The following is a 19,560-nucleotide window of genomic DNA, read 5'->3' on the forward strand; positions in this document are numbered from 1 at the left end:
TTAATTATTTTGTGCAAAGAAAACATAAGTTGAAGTGACACATTCCACATCATTACGAAATGTCATAACCATAATCTATGGCACAAGTATTAATGTATGTACGAAATGTCATATTCATAATCTATGGAACAAGTATTAATGTATGTATGTATACTGTGGCCATTTACAATTATTATTATTATTATTTTTTTTTTTTTTAAAATGTGTTTGCCGGCTAAAACTCGATTTTTACTCATTATAATGTCCATATGCAAACAACAAAAGACAGTGTACTAGATTTTCTCATAAAAAGACAATGAAACAGGTTTATTAACAGCTCAAAGAAATCATCGCTTAAGTACGAGTCATGTTAGGTGTTTAAGAGATGTAGTTTTCATAGTAAAATGCCAAGTATGTAAAATTTTGTGGATTTTGCAATGGCAATGAGACTATAAGGACAGTGGAAATGCTGGACCTGGTCAGTTAGCTTTGATAGGCTGGTGCTTAATGATACATATGCTGACAAGAAGCATGTCAGTTGGGACTGAACTGTTTAAAATTTTTTGGGTTATAAGTCTAGGGGCTTTTACAAAAAAAATGAAATGATCGTGTGGCAATGTTGGCCAAGAGACCACATCCAGGGAGGTTCAGCCACCAGGTGTGCAAGTCTTATTTCAGGTGACGCCACATTGGGCTACTTGCGAACCTGTGATGACGACAACACAACAAACAGTCCATGAGCGGAGAAAATCTCCAACATGGACGGGAATCGAACTTAGGCCCGCTGCATGGCAGGTAAGCTAAACAATTGGGTGGGACTTTTAGAATTTCTGTAGGAGTTTGGGAACTTTGAGACGTTCTTGACATATACAATCGGGGACTTATAACTCTGAATTGCTGTGTCGCATTTAGAGACTTGTAAAATTTCAGCATAGCTTCATTGACTGAAAAGTTATTCACAACCGGTCTTCTTGAACAGCAACACAGTGAGCTGGACTTAAAACATTCTTGATCAATCTTGCAAATGAATCTGTTGTTGCTCTCACAGTGTCCAAGCAAGGGTTGAATAAACATTTTAATTTTTGAATACAACTCAGCTTGTGTTAAGGACATGTATTCATTTCACCAACCATAATCCTGTCTACAATAAAATGAAGTTATTGGAAGTCAATGGAACAGTAACAGGGTAATGCAACAGATGTGAGGCTGTCCCTAGATACATACAAAGCCAATGAACATTAAAATTCTGTCACATACTTAAACCATTTCACAAAAAAGACAGAATGTAGAGAAAGACTTCAGTAACTCACAGCACTATCATACACTGAGATGTTATGGAAAAAATATTTCAAACAGACTATGAGAGTCTAGTATAGCACACAAAGCTCTACCAGGGTGACAGTCAAGGCTAGATGTTACCCCAATGATGAACCTCTATTATTTTGGTAACTGTCAGTGCTATTTTGTTTTTACACATGATCATTGTTGTCACAGTCATGGATACTCATGATACTGTGAGATAAATCATAATAAAACAATTTTTCACTAAACATGTGGTGAAACATGGACACAAACAACGTCCGCTGCCATCTTGTCAACCTTTATGTCAATCAAAATTTCTCGCAAACACATCAAACTGCACCGTACACAGCCAAATATTTGACAAGCATAATTTTTTAACAAAATGTTTTATCGTTTATGGAATCCTTAATACTTGAAGGTGTTGGCAGAAGTGCTAACCCTCAAATTCAGTAAGAATTACACTGATCATTTTATCTGTTGTAGATTTCAAATGTAGCACATGCTGGTAACAAGTAGTTCACTATGTATCACCAGAAAGCACTATCTATTATATCAACTGTTTTGCATTAGTCTTTGAATTTAACCAATCACATATCATCTCAAAGTATGCTCTTTTGGGGTAGCACTGTTAACTGACACCTTATTTTCATCTTGCACCTTTCCAATTTCTGATATTATCGTGAAACTACACCCAAATGAAATGATTGCCTTTAATGACATAACACTTTGGTTTTTGTTGTAAAATGTTATAATTTACATGCATGGGTTAGGAAAGATTGGGAATTAAACTTATACACCTTCAGGAACAGTTGTCAATAGATGGCTAAGTTAATTCAAAACAAGGTAGGGGGATTATAAACTTAATATTTTCACACACGCGAAGCGGAGGCACATGTTGCATTTACAAGTCAGAAAAAAATATAGGACAGTAATGGGACTTCAATTATTATGTGAAACACTTTCAATGTTGTGTATGTTTGGTGTAATTGTTAGCAACTTCAGGAACCCCAAATTACATTTAACAACTAGTGATTTGAATTTTTATTTACGTATAAGAAGTGTTAATACGCAATTTTATTTAGAAGTCTTTATTTCGAAGTACCCGACCACCCCCAACCCCCCCTCGCCCAACTTACCATTCATTTCCCAATTCATAATGAAGCAAACTTGATGACTAAAATTCCTAAATGTACTGTATGTTAAAATTAAGGATCTCACAGATTCTCAAAAGGAAATGTAGGACAAGAGTAACAATCAAAAATATTAAAAATTATTTATACTTCCTAACAAAATGGTGAAGCACTTAGAAGGGGAGGGGGAAAGTAAATGAAACTTACTGTGTTGAGAGGATCGCAGTGGTTACAAACAGTATGACATTGTACCCCTCTGGCCTGGATGCATGTACTGAGATTCCGTTGGGACAGGGTCATAAAAGTCAGGTGTCATGAAAGCCATTGCATCTCAACCTAAGGCAAGCTGGCCCGCAACTTTAGTTAAGTGGTCCTTTATGTCTTACTGGCACTGGGATGGAACTGACGTTGGAGCTCATCCCACACCTTCGACCAGGGGCAGATCTGGGGATCTTGCTGGCCACACAGAAGAGTGCCTTGTGTGAACTTGCATTGTTCTGTTTATAAATGGCACCACAATACTGTCACATGAGAGGTAATGCATGAGGAAGCAAGATGACTGATGTGTCATTGTGCCATCAGGGCTACCCCGACCACTATCAGCTGCAACCTGAAGTCGTACCCAATGACTCTTCACACCATGATACTAGGTGTAACACTGCTGTGCCTCTTCACTGACATGGTCATCCAGGATAGTGCACAAGCACTATTGCAAAACATAGTGTGACACCATTCATCACCAACCCATCCTTTCCAGTCACAGTTCCTCTCCAAATGCAGTCATAGGTAAACGACATTCTACGCACGCAATGGTAATTCCTTAATTAGGCTGCTGGTAGTCTCCAACCAATGGTGCAGGATGTCAGAGAATGTTGCAGGGAGTCCATTGCTCATTCTCAGATGGCAAGCGCAATGTAAGGGTTTACGATGTGCTCGGTGCACAATATGATGATCCTCCCTCGTTGCAGTCAAACACAATCACAACAGATGCAGAGTATGCCGTAGCATTCCAAATACCCCACAAATCTGGATATTGAGTTCTACCATATCTTCCTTCGTCGTCGGCGTTGTCGTTGTTACCGTGAGGCACCGTTATACCAAGTGAAAAGGCGCGTCGATCTTAGAGCAGGAGATATGGTAACCTTAAGTCATTGACAAGACACAACGGTCACGGTAGCACCTGATTCCAGAATAGCTGCAGTAGTTAGGATCTACGAACTACCCCGTCTTGACCAGGTCCCCAAAACTTAAATCGTAACGAGATCCCTTTATAAAGACTTCGTACAATGATAAGAAATGTTACAGTTTATGGAATAATAACAGATACGATCAAACTGATTTGTTTCTTCTGTTTTATTTAATGTAACTTTGTTCACAGTTTCATTTCGCATTCACCACTCATTCACACTCTGATGTGGAGTATATGCAAGTGTCTGAACCTTTAACTCCCAAGTTCCATGGAAACCCTTTGATGAACAGTTTTGGTTGCTCGACACCAACAGTCAATGATGATGATACAGTATTCTGTAATTGACTCTTCTAGTTTAGTCACCGCCCTCCAAGAATGTTTGTTAGGCGTAACAAAGTTACACACTTTTCTCTCCGGTCCGCTATTATTAAGGGTTCGCGTAAAAGTTAACGTTTTTCTCCTTTTCATAAATTAGAGCCAGCACTCCGTGATATAATTAAAAAAAGTCTCAATACCGCGTCCCTCGTGAGATGCTTATAGATTTATCCCGGAATTGACCGCCCTGTAGGTATACTCAATTTAATGACCACACTTCGCTATCCGCGATTTCGTGCAACTAAATGTCCTTTTGTTACTCTGATCGCATATCATAGTTATTTAAAACTCGCCCCTATATTTTTTCACTACGCACAATTAGCACTTCTTTACTTGTTTATTTCTAAGAGTAAACGAAAAAATGACGCCGTATCATCGGCTTCGTCGATATAAAGCAAAACACCTCAATATGCCCAACTTTGCCTCTTCTTATAGGATCGGCTCTCCCCATGAACCATGGACCTTGCCGTTGGTGGGGAGGCTTGCGTGCCTCAATGATACAGTAGTTGCAGGGGCAACAGTCTGGATGATTTACTGACCTGGCCTTGTAACACTAACCAAAACGGCCTTGCTGTGATAATACTGAGAACGGCTGAAAGCAAGGGGAAACTACAGCCATAATTTTTCCTGAGGGCATGCAGCTTTACTGTATGATTAAATGATGATGGCGTTCTCTTGGGTAAAATAGTCCCCCATTCAGACTCCAAGAGGACGTCGTTATCAGGAGAAAGAAAACTGGCGTTCTACGGATCGGAGGGTGGAATGTCAGATCCCTTCATCGGGCAGGTAGGTTAGAAAATTTTAAAATGGAAATGGATACGTTAAAGTTAGATATAGTGGGAATTAGTGAAGTTTGGTGGCAGGAGGAACAAAACTTTTGGTCAGGTGAATACAGGGTTATAAATACAAAATCAAACAGGGGTAATGCAGGAGTAGGTTTAATAATGAATAAAAAAATAGGAGTGAGGGTAAGCTACTACAAACAGCATAGTGAACTCATTATTGTGGCCAAGATAGACACAAAGCCCACGCCTAACACAGTAGTACAAGTTTATATGCCAACTAGCTCTGCAGATGATGGAGAAATTGATGAAATGTATGATGAGATAAAAGAAATTATTCAGGTAGTGAAGGGAGACAAAATTTAATAGTCATGGGTGAGTGGAATTTAAAGAGCAGGAAAAGGGAGAGAAGGAAACACAGTGGCTAAATATGGATTGGGGGGAGAGAAACGAAAGAGAAAGCCGTCTGGTAGAATTTTGCACAGAGCATAACTTAATCATAGCTAACACTTGGTTCAAGAATCATAAAAGAAGGTTGTATACATGGAAGAAACCTGGAGATACTAGAAGGTATCAGATAGATTATATAATGGTAAGACAGAGATTTAGGAACCAGGTTTTAAATTGTAAGACATTTCCAGGGGCAGACGTGGACTCTGACCACAATCTATTGGTTATGAATTGTAGATTAAAACTGAAGAAACTGCAAAAAGGTGGGAATTTAAGGAGATGGGATCTGGATAAACTGACTAAACCAGAGGTTGTACAGAGTTTCAGGGAGAGCATAAGGGAACAATTGACAGGAATGGGGGAAAGAAATACAGTAGAAGAAGAATGGGTAGCTCTGAGGGATGAAGTAGTGATGGCAGTGGAGGATCAAGTAGGTAAAAAGGTGAGGGCTAGTAGAAATCCTTGGGTAACAGAAGAAATATTGAATTTAATTGATGAAAGAAGAAAATATAAAAATGCAGTAAATGAAGCAGGCTAAAAGGAATACAAATGTCTCAAAAATGAGATCGACAGGAAGTGAAAACTGGCTTAAGCAGGGATGGCTAGAGGACAAATGTAAGGATGTAGAGGCTTATCTCACGAGGGGTAAGATAGATACTGCCTACAGAAAAATTAAAGAGACCTTTGGAAAAAAAGCGAACCACTTGCATGAATATCAAGAGCTCAGATGGAAACCCAGTTCTAAGCCAAGAAGGGGAAGCAGAAAGGTGGAAGGAGTATATAGAGGGTCTATACAGGGGCGATGTTCTTGAGGACAATGTTATGGAAATGGAAGAGGAGGTAGATGAAGATGAAATGGGAGATATGATAGTCCGTGAAGAGTTTGACAGAGCACTGAAAGACCTAAGTCGAAACAAGGCACCAGGAGTAGACAACATTCCATTAGAACTACTGACAGCCTTGGGAGAGTCAGTCCTGACAAAACTCTACCATCTGTATTAGAGGTGAAATTCCCTCAGACTTCAAGAAGAATATAATAATTCCAATCCCAAAGAAAGCAGGTGTTGACAGATGTGAAAATTACCGAACTATCAGTTTAATAGGTCACAGCTGCAAAATACTAACATGAATACTTTACAGACGAATGGAAAAACTGGTAGAAGCCGACCTCGGGGAAGATCAGTTTGGATTCTGTAGAAATGTTGGAACACCTGAGGCAATACTGACCCTGCGACGTATCTTAGAAGAAAGATTCTGCGACGTATCTTAGAAGAAAGATTAAGGGAAGACAAACCTACATTTCTAGCAATTGTAGACTTAGAGAAAGCTTTTAACAATGTTGACTGGAATACTCTCTTTCAAATTCTGAAGGTGGCAGGGGTAAAATACAGGGAGCGAAAGGCTATTTACAATTTGTACAGAAACCAGATGGCAGTTATAAGAGTCAAGGGGCATGAAAGGGAAGCAGTGGTTGGGAAGGGAGTGAGACAGGGTTGTAGCCTCTCCCCGATGCTATTCAATCTGTATATTGAGCAAGCAGTGAAGGAAACAAAAGAAAAGTTTGGAGTAGGTAGTAAAATCCATGGAGAAGAAATAAAAACTTTGAGGTTCGCCGACGACATTGTAATTCTGTCAGAGATAGCAAAGGACTTGGAAGAGCAGTTGAACGGAATGGACAGTGTCTTGAAGGTGTATAAGATGAACATCAACAAAAGAAAAACAAGGATAATGGAATGTAGTCGAATTAAGTCGGGTGATGCTGAGGGAATTAGATTAGGAAACAAGACACTTAAAGTAGTAAAGAAGTTTTGCTATTTGGGGAGCAAAATAACTGATGGTGGTCGAAGTAGAGAGGATATAAAATGTAGACTGGCAATGGCATGGAAAGTGTTTCTGAAGGAGAGATATTTGTTAACATTGAGCATGGATTTAAGTGGCAGGAAGTTGTTTCTGAAAGTATTTGTATGGAGTGTAGCCATGTATGGAAGTGAAACATACACGACAAATAGTTTGGACAAGAAGAGAATAGAAGGTTTCGAAATGTGGTGCTACAGAAGAATGCTGAAGATTAGATGGGTAGGGTAGAGCATATAACTAATGAGGAGGTACTGAATAGAACTGGGGAGAAGAGGAGTTTGTGGCACAACTTGTCCAGAAGAAGGGATCAGTTGGTAGGACATGCTCTAAGGCATCACGGGATCACCAATTTAGTACTGGAGGGCAGCGTGGAGGGTAAAAATCGTAGAGGGAGACCACGAGATGAATACACTAAGCAGATTCAGAAGGATGTAGGTTGCAGTAGGTACTGGGAGATGATGAAGCTTGCACAGGAAAGAGTAGCATGGAGAGCTGCATCAAACCAGACTCAGGACTCAAGACCACAGCAACACTAACATATAGGATCGGCTACCTTACTCATTAATTTACTACATATTATTTCCAATAACACTGAACAGTTATCACCGTTGTATTTTAATTGTATTCAAAAGCATATTATTATTATTATTATTATGACCAACCAAATAGTAAAAAATCGCCTTTATTCATGCAATATGCATTAATATACAGACAGGACCGAAAGATCAATCTCTCTACCGTAACCAATAGAGGCAAATACGCTATTCAAGTTCCGTTACATCTATCTTGACTCATATTGTTACAGCGTGATGTAACCAGTTGGAAAAAACGTACACCCACAATTAGGCCTGTTTCAATCTCTGGTCAGGTATTGGTAATGCTGCCTCAGGGTGAGTATATTGCACCTCTATGCCCTTCACACCACTTGTATACCCAACCAGACTTGTAAACAGTACAATGAATCCTGACTTTTAATCACTTACATGTCCACCAATGGTGCATATGTGTATGAAGTTTCAATGAGATCCAAGTACATTTTCTGGGTGCTACACTTGCTTTGTCAGGCTGTATTACTGCACATCTGTTATCGCCATGAACTTTTAAGTGCCAGTAGCCATTTCTGATATGAAATCTATGTCCATAATATAATTCTTAAACACTGTTTGCCACTATTTTAAGCCATGCTTATTCAAATACTGTACCTACCATATGGTGAGTGCTGCATAAGCTGCGTTATCTGATGAAGAAGCATTGATCGTTTGCTTTCTATCTCACTCTGTATTCCAAAGACCTTTGCTTTTACTTTACAAATGTCTTCCAATGTTACCTTTACATCATTCAAGTACCTCTGAGTTTTTGTAATAGGTGTTTTACAACGTGGGCAGACTTTTGTTGTAATTTCGTCTTCTGATTGTTTCAGCCAGGTTTCAAGAGCTTTTGATTCAATAACATGATTACAGTCTTCCAGCAGAACAAATCTGAAACAAAATTTCTTATAAACACACTAATTACCTTCATATGTGCCCATAACAATGTAATTAGAAATAGCGAAATGCTTGGTTTAACAGTTCCTCTGCAGTTAAGATGCTTTCATATTTCAACTACGAAACAGTATTACCAGGAGAAAAAGTGATAAAATTTGCTTTTTATAAATCAAGTAGGTTTTTTTAAGTTTGCAGTGACAAGACAGTAATTCTAATAAAATGGCAGCATATGATACTAGTAATATTAGATCAGAAGACCTAACTAAATTTACTATTCCTTGATGCTTCGGGATCTCCTATGAACCTACCCATTCTTCCAGTTAAAATGTACCATAATGACCTTTACACCTGAAATTGATGTAGTTCATTCTCGCTAGTTACTTGGTCTACCCATAGATCTTTAGTATTATGCTGTACCATCGCATTTCAAAACTTTATACTATCTTTCCTCTTGTCTCTACTCTGCATCATCCATTTCACATCCATTCTAGACAAAAGTCAGGAGAGAAAATCGGAAAAGACTTTTTACCTACAATATTATGAAAATACAGACTGCTACTCAGCATAGTGGAGATGTTGAGTTGCAAACAGTCACAGTAAAAAGACTGCGAAACAAGTAAGCTTTCAGCCAAAAGGCCTTTTTCTGAAGTACACACACACACACACACACACACACACACACACACACACACACACACACAAATGTGAACACAACTCAACACACATGACCACTCAGCCAGACAAGAGGTCATGCATATTGTGTGTGTGTGTGTGTGTGTGTGTGTGTGTGTGTGTGTGTGTCTTCATACATACTCTGCAAGCCACTGTATGATGCTTCCTAGAGCATGCTTTGTACCACTAATACTCATTTCCTTTCCAGTTCCGCTCGCAAACAGAGTGGGAGGAAAACAAGTGGCTTTATGCCTCCCTATGAACCATTCTTCATGGTCCTTACATTCAATGCATGTTGGCAGCAGTAGAATCTTCCTGCAATCAGCTTCAGATATAATTTCTCTAAATTTTCTCAAAAGTGGTCCTTGCAAAGAATGTTGACTTCCCTCCAGGGATCCCCATCAGAGTTCCCAAAGCATCTCCATAACATTTCTGTATTAATCAAACCTACTGATAACAAAACTAGCAGCCCGCCTTTGAACTGGTACAGATCCCGAAAACTTGAGCTATACTCAACCAAAGCTGACTATTCGCCTTTTCCAATACAATCTTCTCATGCTCTCATTCCCTTTCATAAAGCTTTGCAATGTTACGCTAAGATATTTAAATGCTGTTACTGTGCCAAGCAGGATACTACTAATGCTGTATCCAAATATTATGGGTTTGTTTTTCCTACTCAACCACATTAAATTACATTTTCACACATTTACAGCTAGCTGCCATTCATCACACCAACTAGAAATTTTCTCCAAGTCTTCTTTTATCTGTTTACAGTCACTCAACTTTGACATCTTCCTGTACAACACAGCATCATCCACACACAACTGCAAATTTCTGCCCACCCTATCTGCCAGATACACAATAATAGCAGTCTTATTACACTTCCCTGTGGCACTTCTGCTGATACCCTTGTCTCTGATGAACACTCACTGTCAAGGACAACATACTGGTTCTATTACTTACCAAAAATCTTTGGGCCACTTACATACCTGTGGACCTTTTCATATGATTATCTTTAGTAAGAGTCTGCAATGGGGCACCTTTTAGAATGCTTTCCAGAAATCTAGAAATATGAAATCTGCCTGTTGCTCTTCACCGATAGTTCACAGTAAATCTTGTGAGGAAAGTGCAAGCCGAGTTTTACATGACAGATGCTTTCTAAAACCATGCTGATTCATGGACATAAGCTTCTTGGGCTCAAGAAAATTTATTAATTTGAACTGAGAATTTATTCAAGGATTCTGCAGTGAACTGACATTATGCATATTGATCTGTAATTTCGTGGGTCCATTGTTTTACCCTTCTTTTGTAGAGAAGTCACCTGCACTTTTTTCCAGTTGCTTGTGACTTTCTTCTGGGCAAGAGATTTGTAACAAATGCAAGCTAGGTAAGGGGCCAATGTGATAGAGTACTCTTCTCTAAAATCAAATTGGGTTCCATCTGGACCTGGCAACTTATTTGGGTTCAACTCTTCCAGTTATTTGCCTGTGCCTGAGATGCTTATTACAATGTCGTCCACATGGGAGCCAGTCTGATCGTCATATAACTAAGTTAGTACAATTCTCCTACGTGCGTAATTTCTTAAATGCAAAATTTAAAATTTCAACTTTCTTTTGCCATCTTCAATTGCCACACCAGATTGGTCACTGAGTGACTGGATGGAAGCCTTAGATCCACTTAGTGATTTCACATAGGACCAAAATTTTCTCATGTTCTCTGCCAGGTCTTTTGTTAAGGTGAAACAGTGGTAGTTGTTGTATGATTTGTGCACAGATCTTTTTGCAGATGCATGAATCTCTACTAACCTTTCTCTGTCATCATTTGTGTTTTCTCTTTTGAACTGAGAGTGCAACAGCCTCCGCTTCCTCAGTATTTGCCAAATTCCGCTGTTTAACCGTGGTGGGCCTTTTCTGTCCTTAATCCATTTACTAGGCACTTAGTTCTCCAGATCATAAGTTACAACTGCTGAAACTTTGCCCGTAATTCCTCTACATCCTTCATACTGAAACTGAATGATGTCAATTAACTGTCTAAGTGAGATGCTAACAGCTGCTTATCTGCTCTTCCTAGCAGAAACACTCTCCTAGCCTTTTTGACAGATTTATTAACTTCTGTAACCTTAGTCGCTATAATGACATCACAATCACTAAACCCCCATCTTTACATTGACATATTGACAAGATCCAGCCTGTCTTCAGCTACAAGTCTAAGATACACTCCTGGAAATGGAAAAAAGAACACATTGACACCGGTGTGTCAGACCCACCATACTTGCTCCGGACACTGCGAGAGGGCTGTACAAGCAATGATCACACGCACGGCACAGCGGACACACCAGGAACCGCGGTGTTGGCCGTCGAATGGCGCTAGCTGCGCAGCATTTGTGCACCGCCGCCGTCAGTGTCAGCCAGTTTGCCGTGGCATACGGAGCTCCATCGCAGTCTTTAACACTGGTAGCATGCCGCGACAGCGTGGACGTGAACCGTATGTGCAGTTGACGGACTTTGAGCGAGGGCGTATAGTGGGCATGCGGGAGGCCGGGTGGACGTACCGCCGAATTGCTCAACACGTGGGGCGTGAGGTCTCCACAGTACATCGATGTTGTCGCCAGTGGTCGGCGGAAGGTGCACGTGCCCGTCGACCTGGGACCGGACCGCAGCGACGCACGGATGCACGCCAAGACCGTAGGATCCTACGCAGTGCCGTAGGGGACCGCACCGCCACTTCCCAGCAAATTAGGGACACTGTTGCTCCTGGGGTATCGGCGAGGACCACTTGCAACCGTCTCCATGAAGCTGGGCTACGGTCCCGCACACCGTTAGGCCGTCTTCCGCTCACGCCCCAACATCGTGCAGCCCGCCTCCAGTGGTGTCGCGACAGGCGTGAATGGAGACGTGTCGTCTTCAGCGATGAGAGTCGCTTCTGCCTTGGTGCCAATGATGGTCGTATGCGTGTTTGGCGCCGTGCAGGTGAGCGCCACAATCAGGACTGCATACGACCGAGGCACACAGGGCCAACACCCGGCATCATGGTGTGGGGAGCGATCTCCTACACTGGCCGTACACCACTGGTGATCGTCGAGGGGACACTGAATAGTGCACGGTACATCCAAACCGTCATCGAACCCATCGTTCTACCATTCCTAGACCGGCAAGGGAACTTGCTGTTCCAATAAGACAATGCACGTCCGCATATATCCCGTGCCACCCAACGTGCTCTAGAAGGTGTAAGTCAACTACCCTGGCCAGCAAGATCTCCGGATCTGTCCCCCATTGAGCATGTTTGGGACTGGATGAAGCGTCGTCTCACGCGGTCTGCACGTCCAGCATGAACGCTGGTCCAACTGAGGCGCCAGGTGGAAATGGCATGGCAAGCCGTTCCACAGGACTACATCCAGCATCTCTACGATCGTCTCGATGGGAGAATAGCAGCCTGCATTGCTGCGAAAGGTGGATATACACTGTACTAGTGCCGACATTGTGCATGCTCTGTTGCCTGTGTCTATGTGCCTGTGGTTCTGTCAGTGTGATCATGTGATGTATCTGACCCCAGGAATGTGTCAATAAAGTTTCCCCTTCCTGGGACAATGAATTCACGGTGTTCTTATTTCAATTTCCAGGAGTGTATTTCTATTGAGTGTGGGCTGCCAAACTAGTTGATGAATACAGGTTTTCAGAAAAAGTGTTCAAAAGTACTTTGCACAACTATTCATCTGTACCCCCACCCCCAAAATATGATTCATCTGCACGCTAGTCTATACTGGGTATTTTAAAGTTGTCTCCAACTAGTACTGCATGATCTGGGTACTTACGTGCTACTTGCTGTAGATTTTATTTGAATGGCTCTAGAACTGTCACAGTGGAATCGCATGTCTGGTAAAAACATCCAATAATTAACTTGGTTTCCCTAGAGCTGTTATACACCAACAGGGAACTTCACTGTCACACTCAAATTCAACCTCTGTAGACACATTTTCCACCTAGACAACAGGTGTTGTTGGTGCCAATATGAGCCATAACTTGCAGATGACTGGACACTGCACCCTGCACACTCAATAGCCATGGGCAAGGCCACCTCCACATCTCGGATGGGGCCCCGTGGCAGACATACAGGGTGCACACTGGCTTTCTTTGCAGCCCTGGATACTATCTTCCTAAAGGGCTCCATAATGCACCTCACACTGGAGCTTCCGATAAGTAGCAAAGCCCTAACCATGTGTGCTAGCTCAAACCCTGCCGAAGGAACAGCATTCACTCATTCACGGGGCAAATAGGTGGGGGAACATGGCCAGTCTTCACATAGGCCCTCTGCCCCAAGCGACGCAAACACGTTACCAACTTGCTACCCTCCTGATGTGCCACAAACGGGCACTTGCCCCTGCCCTCTGCCTAGCCTTCCACCTGCACCTAGCTGACCTCCCCTCTCTCCACCTTGACCACGTATGCCACTAAAAGCAGCACTTGACTGCCCCCCACCCCAACTCTGCTCCCCCTCACCATCCCAGCCGCTTCCTTACCCCATCACTCAGACTGCCTTTTCCCATCACGCGCAGTTATTCACAGTCAGCAGCCAAAGAGTGGTCGTGTGTTCACCAGTTGGGTTCGCGTGAATGTGTATGTTGTCTAATTCAGAAGATGGTCTTTTGGCCAAAAGCTTACTTATTCAGTAATCATTTCGTTATGCCTGTCTGCAACTCGGCATCTCCTCAAACAGAAAAACACACACGAAATTTCAAGAATACACTGCTAGGAAAACACTGATTCTGGGTGCCTAAATTGTAAAAATTTCATCCTTCTAGTGTATTCCTTTTCAATCTATTAGTTATTTACACTTTCCACTAACTACTACAAATAAAATTTCCACTGAATAGTATAATACAACGTACCTTATTGCATGAACATACACAATATACTGTCTGTGTAGATATCTCCATTACACACACACACACACACACACACACACACACACACACACACACACACAAAAAAAATTTTTTTGCTCTATACTTCCCATGCTAAGTGAAATGGGTATTATGAATCTGGATGGAAAAGTTATGGAGCACTGGCTAAACTTTATTTGATGATTTCAAACACCACTTTACAATCTAAAGTCCATTTCAATTGTCTATTTTGTTTCAAAAGTCAAAATAGGTGGGATGTATTTAATGCTGATTTTGCTAAAAACTTTCTGTAGAAGCCTACTATCCCTAGGTAAGATTTTAACTGTTTCTTACTTGTAGGTTCACAACATTATCTTATTCACACTAACTGAAGAGAATTTGGCATAATTTATTTTGTGTTTATGATAGGTCACAGAAATTTCACTTCTGCCCTTCCAAATTGTGATTTAGACAACTTAATAGTAATTCTTTGTTAATGGAATTTGGTTAATAGCTGATCTACAGCATTGAAGCGCTCTTACCAAGACTGGGATAATATGACTAAATAATTGATGAAAATTAATATTCTTTTTTTAAGAGACTGTTACCACTTTGTGTAACATTCCTGTAAACACACGCACGTTAAACACAAACGACAGATATTATTTACAATGTAATATAGCTTTGAATAGAAATGCTGTACATTTTCAAGATTCTGTGGATAACGGTATTGCCAGTAGCTCATATTAAGTCCATTGTACGGACATACCTGGCTCCTGAAAACCTAGTTCATAATTCACCTACACTACTGGCCATTAAAATTCCTACACCATGTAGATAACGTGTTACAGATGCAAAATTTAACCGACAGGAAGAACACGCTGTAATATGCAAATGATTAGCTTTTCAGAGCATTCACACAAGGTTGGCTCTGCCCTGTCCCTTCCTCCAATGCCAACTGTACTTACAGTTACGGTGTCTAACACTAAACTGACGGACCCATCTAGGATCTTAACTACTACTTATAGGTCGTAGAAACAACTATCAAAAGTTTATATAATATCCTGTTTTTCCACTTTCCGTTCATACTGCATCCTAGGGTAAGATTCAATACAGAAAAGTTCGTGTGATTTTTATCTTTAATGCACATATAAAATCTTTAATGACCCCTGGTTATGTTGAAAAATTCGTTTTGGGTTTCTGCAACAGAGCATCTTATTCAAGTTTACTGAGATATGTAGAGTGCCTATGTGAACTATATCTTCTTGTTCATTGTCAAAGTACTTATGTTGGGAATTATTTCTGCAATTATCTAAAAGTGATGCTTCTGCAATTGGTCTTGCTTCCAATGCTTGTGACATGGCCATTTCCAATCACAAGGGTACCTTCCTTATGATTTCTCCATAAGGAAAGGACATCTTACCTTCATAAAAATCTGTAAAAACATTAGTTTCTCATAGCCAATCTATACCTAGTAAAATAGGAATATTTAGTCTCCCTAACAACAAACATTGTACATTTGGAAGTGTAATTAATAATACTAAGCTTCACAAATAATTCTTCCCTGAAACTTTTACCCACTGTTCCACAAATTGCAACTATTTCAATTCCAGTAACTGGTAACATTGGTAACTTCTGTAATAGATAATATTCTTCCAGAAAATTCTGGTCAACAACAGATGTATCATGTCCAGAATCTAAAATAATGTTGGCAAAAACCACTACTATGTCACGACTTATTCTAGGTTTAAAGTATTCTTTCACTATTACTTCTCTTTCTTCTGTTATACTGGCCAGTCACATTTATGTGACTACCATCCATGTTCAACATCAGCTTGCAATAACAACTTACAGACAGCAAGTGACAGCACTAGCTGTGGACAGTTCATAAAGCATGCTGCAACTGCATAGTCATCACCGTAATGAGGAGACAGTGATTTATCCAATGTCCAAAAGGGCACAATCATTGGCTTTTGGGTCAAGGGCAGAACCATTTCCAAAATGCCAGTGTTCTGTCGACCTCAAAACACACTATGCATGGCAAAATAATGCTATACAAAACTGCTTCAAGGCAACAGCTCTGCATCACAAGCCACAGATGACAGGGGTGACCCATAGATGACGGGTGAACGATGGCTGTGGAGATGTGTATGGGCAATAGAAATGCAACTGCTTACTAACTGGTCGCCAAGCCGAACCGACAGTGTCTCCTTAAAGACCATTAGTGAACACTGCTGTGTATGAACATTGCTAGTATCTTTGTTGCTTCAGTGATCTCATTACATGTGCAAGTTCTGTCTCACGTGTAGGAAAAGATATTCCATTACTTCTAGTGAAACTATAACCTTTTTTTGTCAATGTTTCATTAACTTCTGAACTATATTTACATAAACAACAATTCATGAAAAGATAAGATAGCTACGTATTGTAAAAATAACATGTTAAGTTGCAGATAGGCACAATTAAAAAGACACTTACACATGCCTTTTCTGCCACAACCTTCATCAGAAAAAGGGAAACGCACACCTTTCATTCAAAGAAGCAAGCACACCTCACACACTCATGACCGCCAACTCAGGGAGCTTGGGCCAGAATGCAACTATTACTGGCCCGAGCTGTCGGAGTTGGCTTTCATGTGTGCATGATATGTGCTCGCTTCTGTTAGTAAATTGTGTGTATTTCTGTTTTTATGATGAAGCCTGAGGCTAAAAACTTACGTGCAAGTGTCTTAATTGTGCCTGTCTGCAACTTAACGCTTCATCTTTACGGTAAATAGCAATATATCTTTTCCTATGTTGTAGATACTCCTACCTGAAGTTGCCATTGTTTGCTATATTTACAATGATGCAGATTTAAAATGAAACACACTTCACATTGATCACTCACTTCTGTCACTTGTGATCTAAGTACTATGTTCCCACTTTCTGTCTTATTTGATACATTCCTGTTTTTTATGTGTGACCATACTGTCTTAGAAATATATGATTAAATTCCAATCTCATGTTCAAACAATCCAGATTTTCCTTGCTCTTAATATCTTGCTATATTCTGTTGTCATCTTGCTATATTCTTTCTTTTCATCCCTGTACATTTCTCACTCTGCTTGACTTTGACATTTCCAAAGTCTTTCATCCAATTTTTTAAAAAAATTCTCTAACTTTCATGATTTCTCTGGTGATCTATTTCTTCTTATATTTTTCATTTATTGTTCTGCAGACCTTTGGACACAAGCTATGTTTACAAGGTGACGTAATGTTGAAATTAAAGTTTTCCAGCTTTCCTCCGCATCGTTGTGATATGCAGCTTTCCAGTCTTCTAACCAGAATAACAATTCCATTAAGTTGACAATCTTCAGTCTACAACTACATTTCCAGTTTCAGTTTCAATTTTCTTATTCTGTACTTCAGTTAACTGACTATGGTGATCTGAAATGACTGTGTTAATTATGTGTACTTCCAGTTTATATGAAGGTACATTTGCAAAAACATTATCGTGTCTGATGATGCAGTGCTCTTCGGTGGGCTAATTACATGCAACTTCATATTACATGTGTTTACAACATCATAAAGCATTTTGTACAGATGCTCCATTTCTATGTACTTATATGTAGGTCATCAGCTATGTTGGATATAGGAATTCTTTAATAGCTTTGCCACGTAGTATAGGCTGTTCCAAAATGAATATCTGGTTTTTAAGGCTTTTTAGCAATTGTTACATTCGACTTAGACATATAAATAATAAATCAAATGAAAGACAAACTCAGTTTTGTTTGTATACCTGTGTGCATGTGCTGTTTCCTGTGTCTTCCATTAGAACGCTCTAGCAGTGAAGATGGAAGATGATGACAAGCGAGTCTTTAAGGCATACCACCAGAAATCAGTTTGGAAGGCTGGTCACAAAGCACCAATTCAAGTGCTGACTGAGTGGAGACTGAAGGAGACACAACTATGTCCTTATAATCTGCAGTTGTTATAAGTTTTAAAGCCTACATTCTACAGGCTGTGCACCAACTTTGCTAACAAAATATTGCTGCATGATGAAGATTTTCTTGATTGTGTCGTCTTCAGTGATGAAGGGGAAATGTGAAAACACACAATGTGCACATCTGGGAGCCAGCAAATCCTCATGAGATGATACAGCTCAATGGGGCTCCCCTAAATTGAAGGCTCTTTCCTGAAGTGGAAGAAGCTGAACTACAGAAATTTATTTGCCAGAAAGATGGCGCCCCGCCTCACTGGTATAACTCAGTAAGTTATCGGTCAAACAACGTTGTACCCACTTCTGGCATGGCTGCAAGGGCCTCGTTGGCACAACTTTTTTCGCATGGCTGCCACGTTCACCCAAAAAGTAACCATATGATTCTTACCTATAGTGGCTGATAAAGGATCACATGTACATGCCTCCACTAACAGCTAATGTACCCAACTTAAGAAACACTACTGAAGCAGTTCTTGCAATAATTACTCCACACACACTGATCAAAGTCTAGGAAGAACTCTCCTATCAACAAAATTGTGCTGTGTGATGAATGGTACTCACACTGAACAGTTGTAAGAAAAACTGTTTTTAGATGAGATGCTCTTTCATTTTATGTATTATATACAATCATAAGGTGAACATAATAATACTATGAAGCCTTAAAACCCTGATATTAATTTAGAAACATCTAGTACTTCAGGTTCTATTACGAAATTTTTTATCCTAGAGCTTGGAGAGCAATATACCATCAGTGTGACATTGTTCTTAAGTTTCGATGCATCCAAATCACACATTGCGGATATTGTCTAAGATGTCAGTGGAATTCACAATGTGATGCAGGGCAGAGCAGCATGTAACATGAAAATACTGTAAGTCACATGATAGCTACTTTATAGTGTGTTGGAACTATCTGCCCACTGCATGCAAATTTATATCATCAGATCAGGTGGCTGCTCTATGGACCTGAAAGATGTCACCCAATCTTTCGTTAATCTAGACACCAACATCCACATACAAAAATCAATTGAGATGGCTTCTAAACATCAGATGTAATTAAGAGGTGGATGCTTCCACATCTATCTTACTTGTGTTTCTGTGATATGCCCCATATGTGGTTTTGCATTGTAAATCTGAAGCCTGATACCTTTTCTTAACTTTTCTGGCAGTCTGTTTACAATTAATTTTCCCCAGGTCTTCATAATTTTTTATTACAGAGTTTCACAAATTTCAGACAACTTGAATGTAAGACTATAATACAATATTTTTCTTCTTATATTCCCAAGCATTGACTGGTGGCTTGCCTCCATTCATTTGACCTAGGTTGTGGTTTTTGCGATCAGACAGGAAATTTTCAGAGCTTTATTGGGTCATTTGGCATGATTTTAGTACACACATATTAAAGAGAAACTTCAGCATTTTATTATTTCTGACTTACAGAGGTAACGGTCATTTTTTGCAACAGGAGGATTGGCTATTTCTATTT

General features: G+C 40.1%; 1 protein-coding gene across 1 annotated transcript in view; it reads right to left on the reverse strand.

Moving 5' to 3' along the window:
- The window catches only part of LOC124615301 (NFX1-type zinc finger-containing protein 1-like), a 268,918-nt gene that overhangs the window by 41,038 nt on the left and 208,320 nt on the right, over positions 1–19,560 (reverse strand). The window contains exon 14 of the mRNA XM_047143088.1: positions 8,271–8,542. Within this exon, the coding sequence (XP_046999044.1) occupies positions 8,271–8,542 (272 nt within the window). The remainder of the gene's footprint in view (positions 1–8,270; positions 8,543–19,560) is intronic.

Source organism: Schistocerca americana, chromosome 5, assembly GCF_021461395.2.
Source record: "Schistocerca americana isolate TAMUIC-IGC-003095 chromosome 5, iqSchAmer2.1, whole genome shotgun sequence".
In the NCBI taxonomy this organism is placed as follows: Eukaryota; Metazoa; Arthropoda; class Insecta; order Orthoptera; family Acrididae; genus Schistocerca; species Schistocerca americana.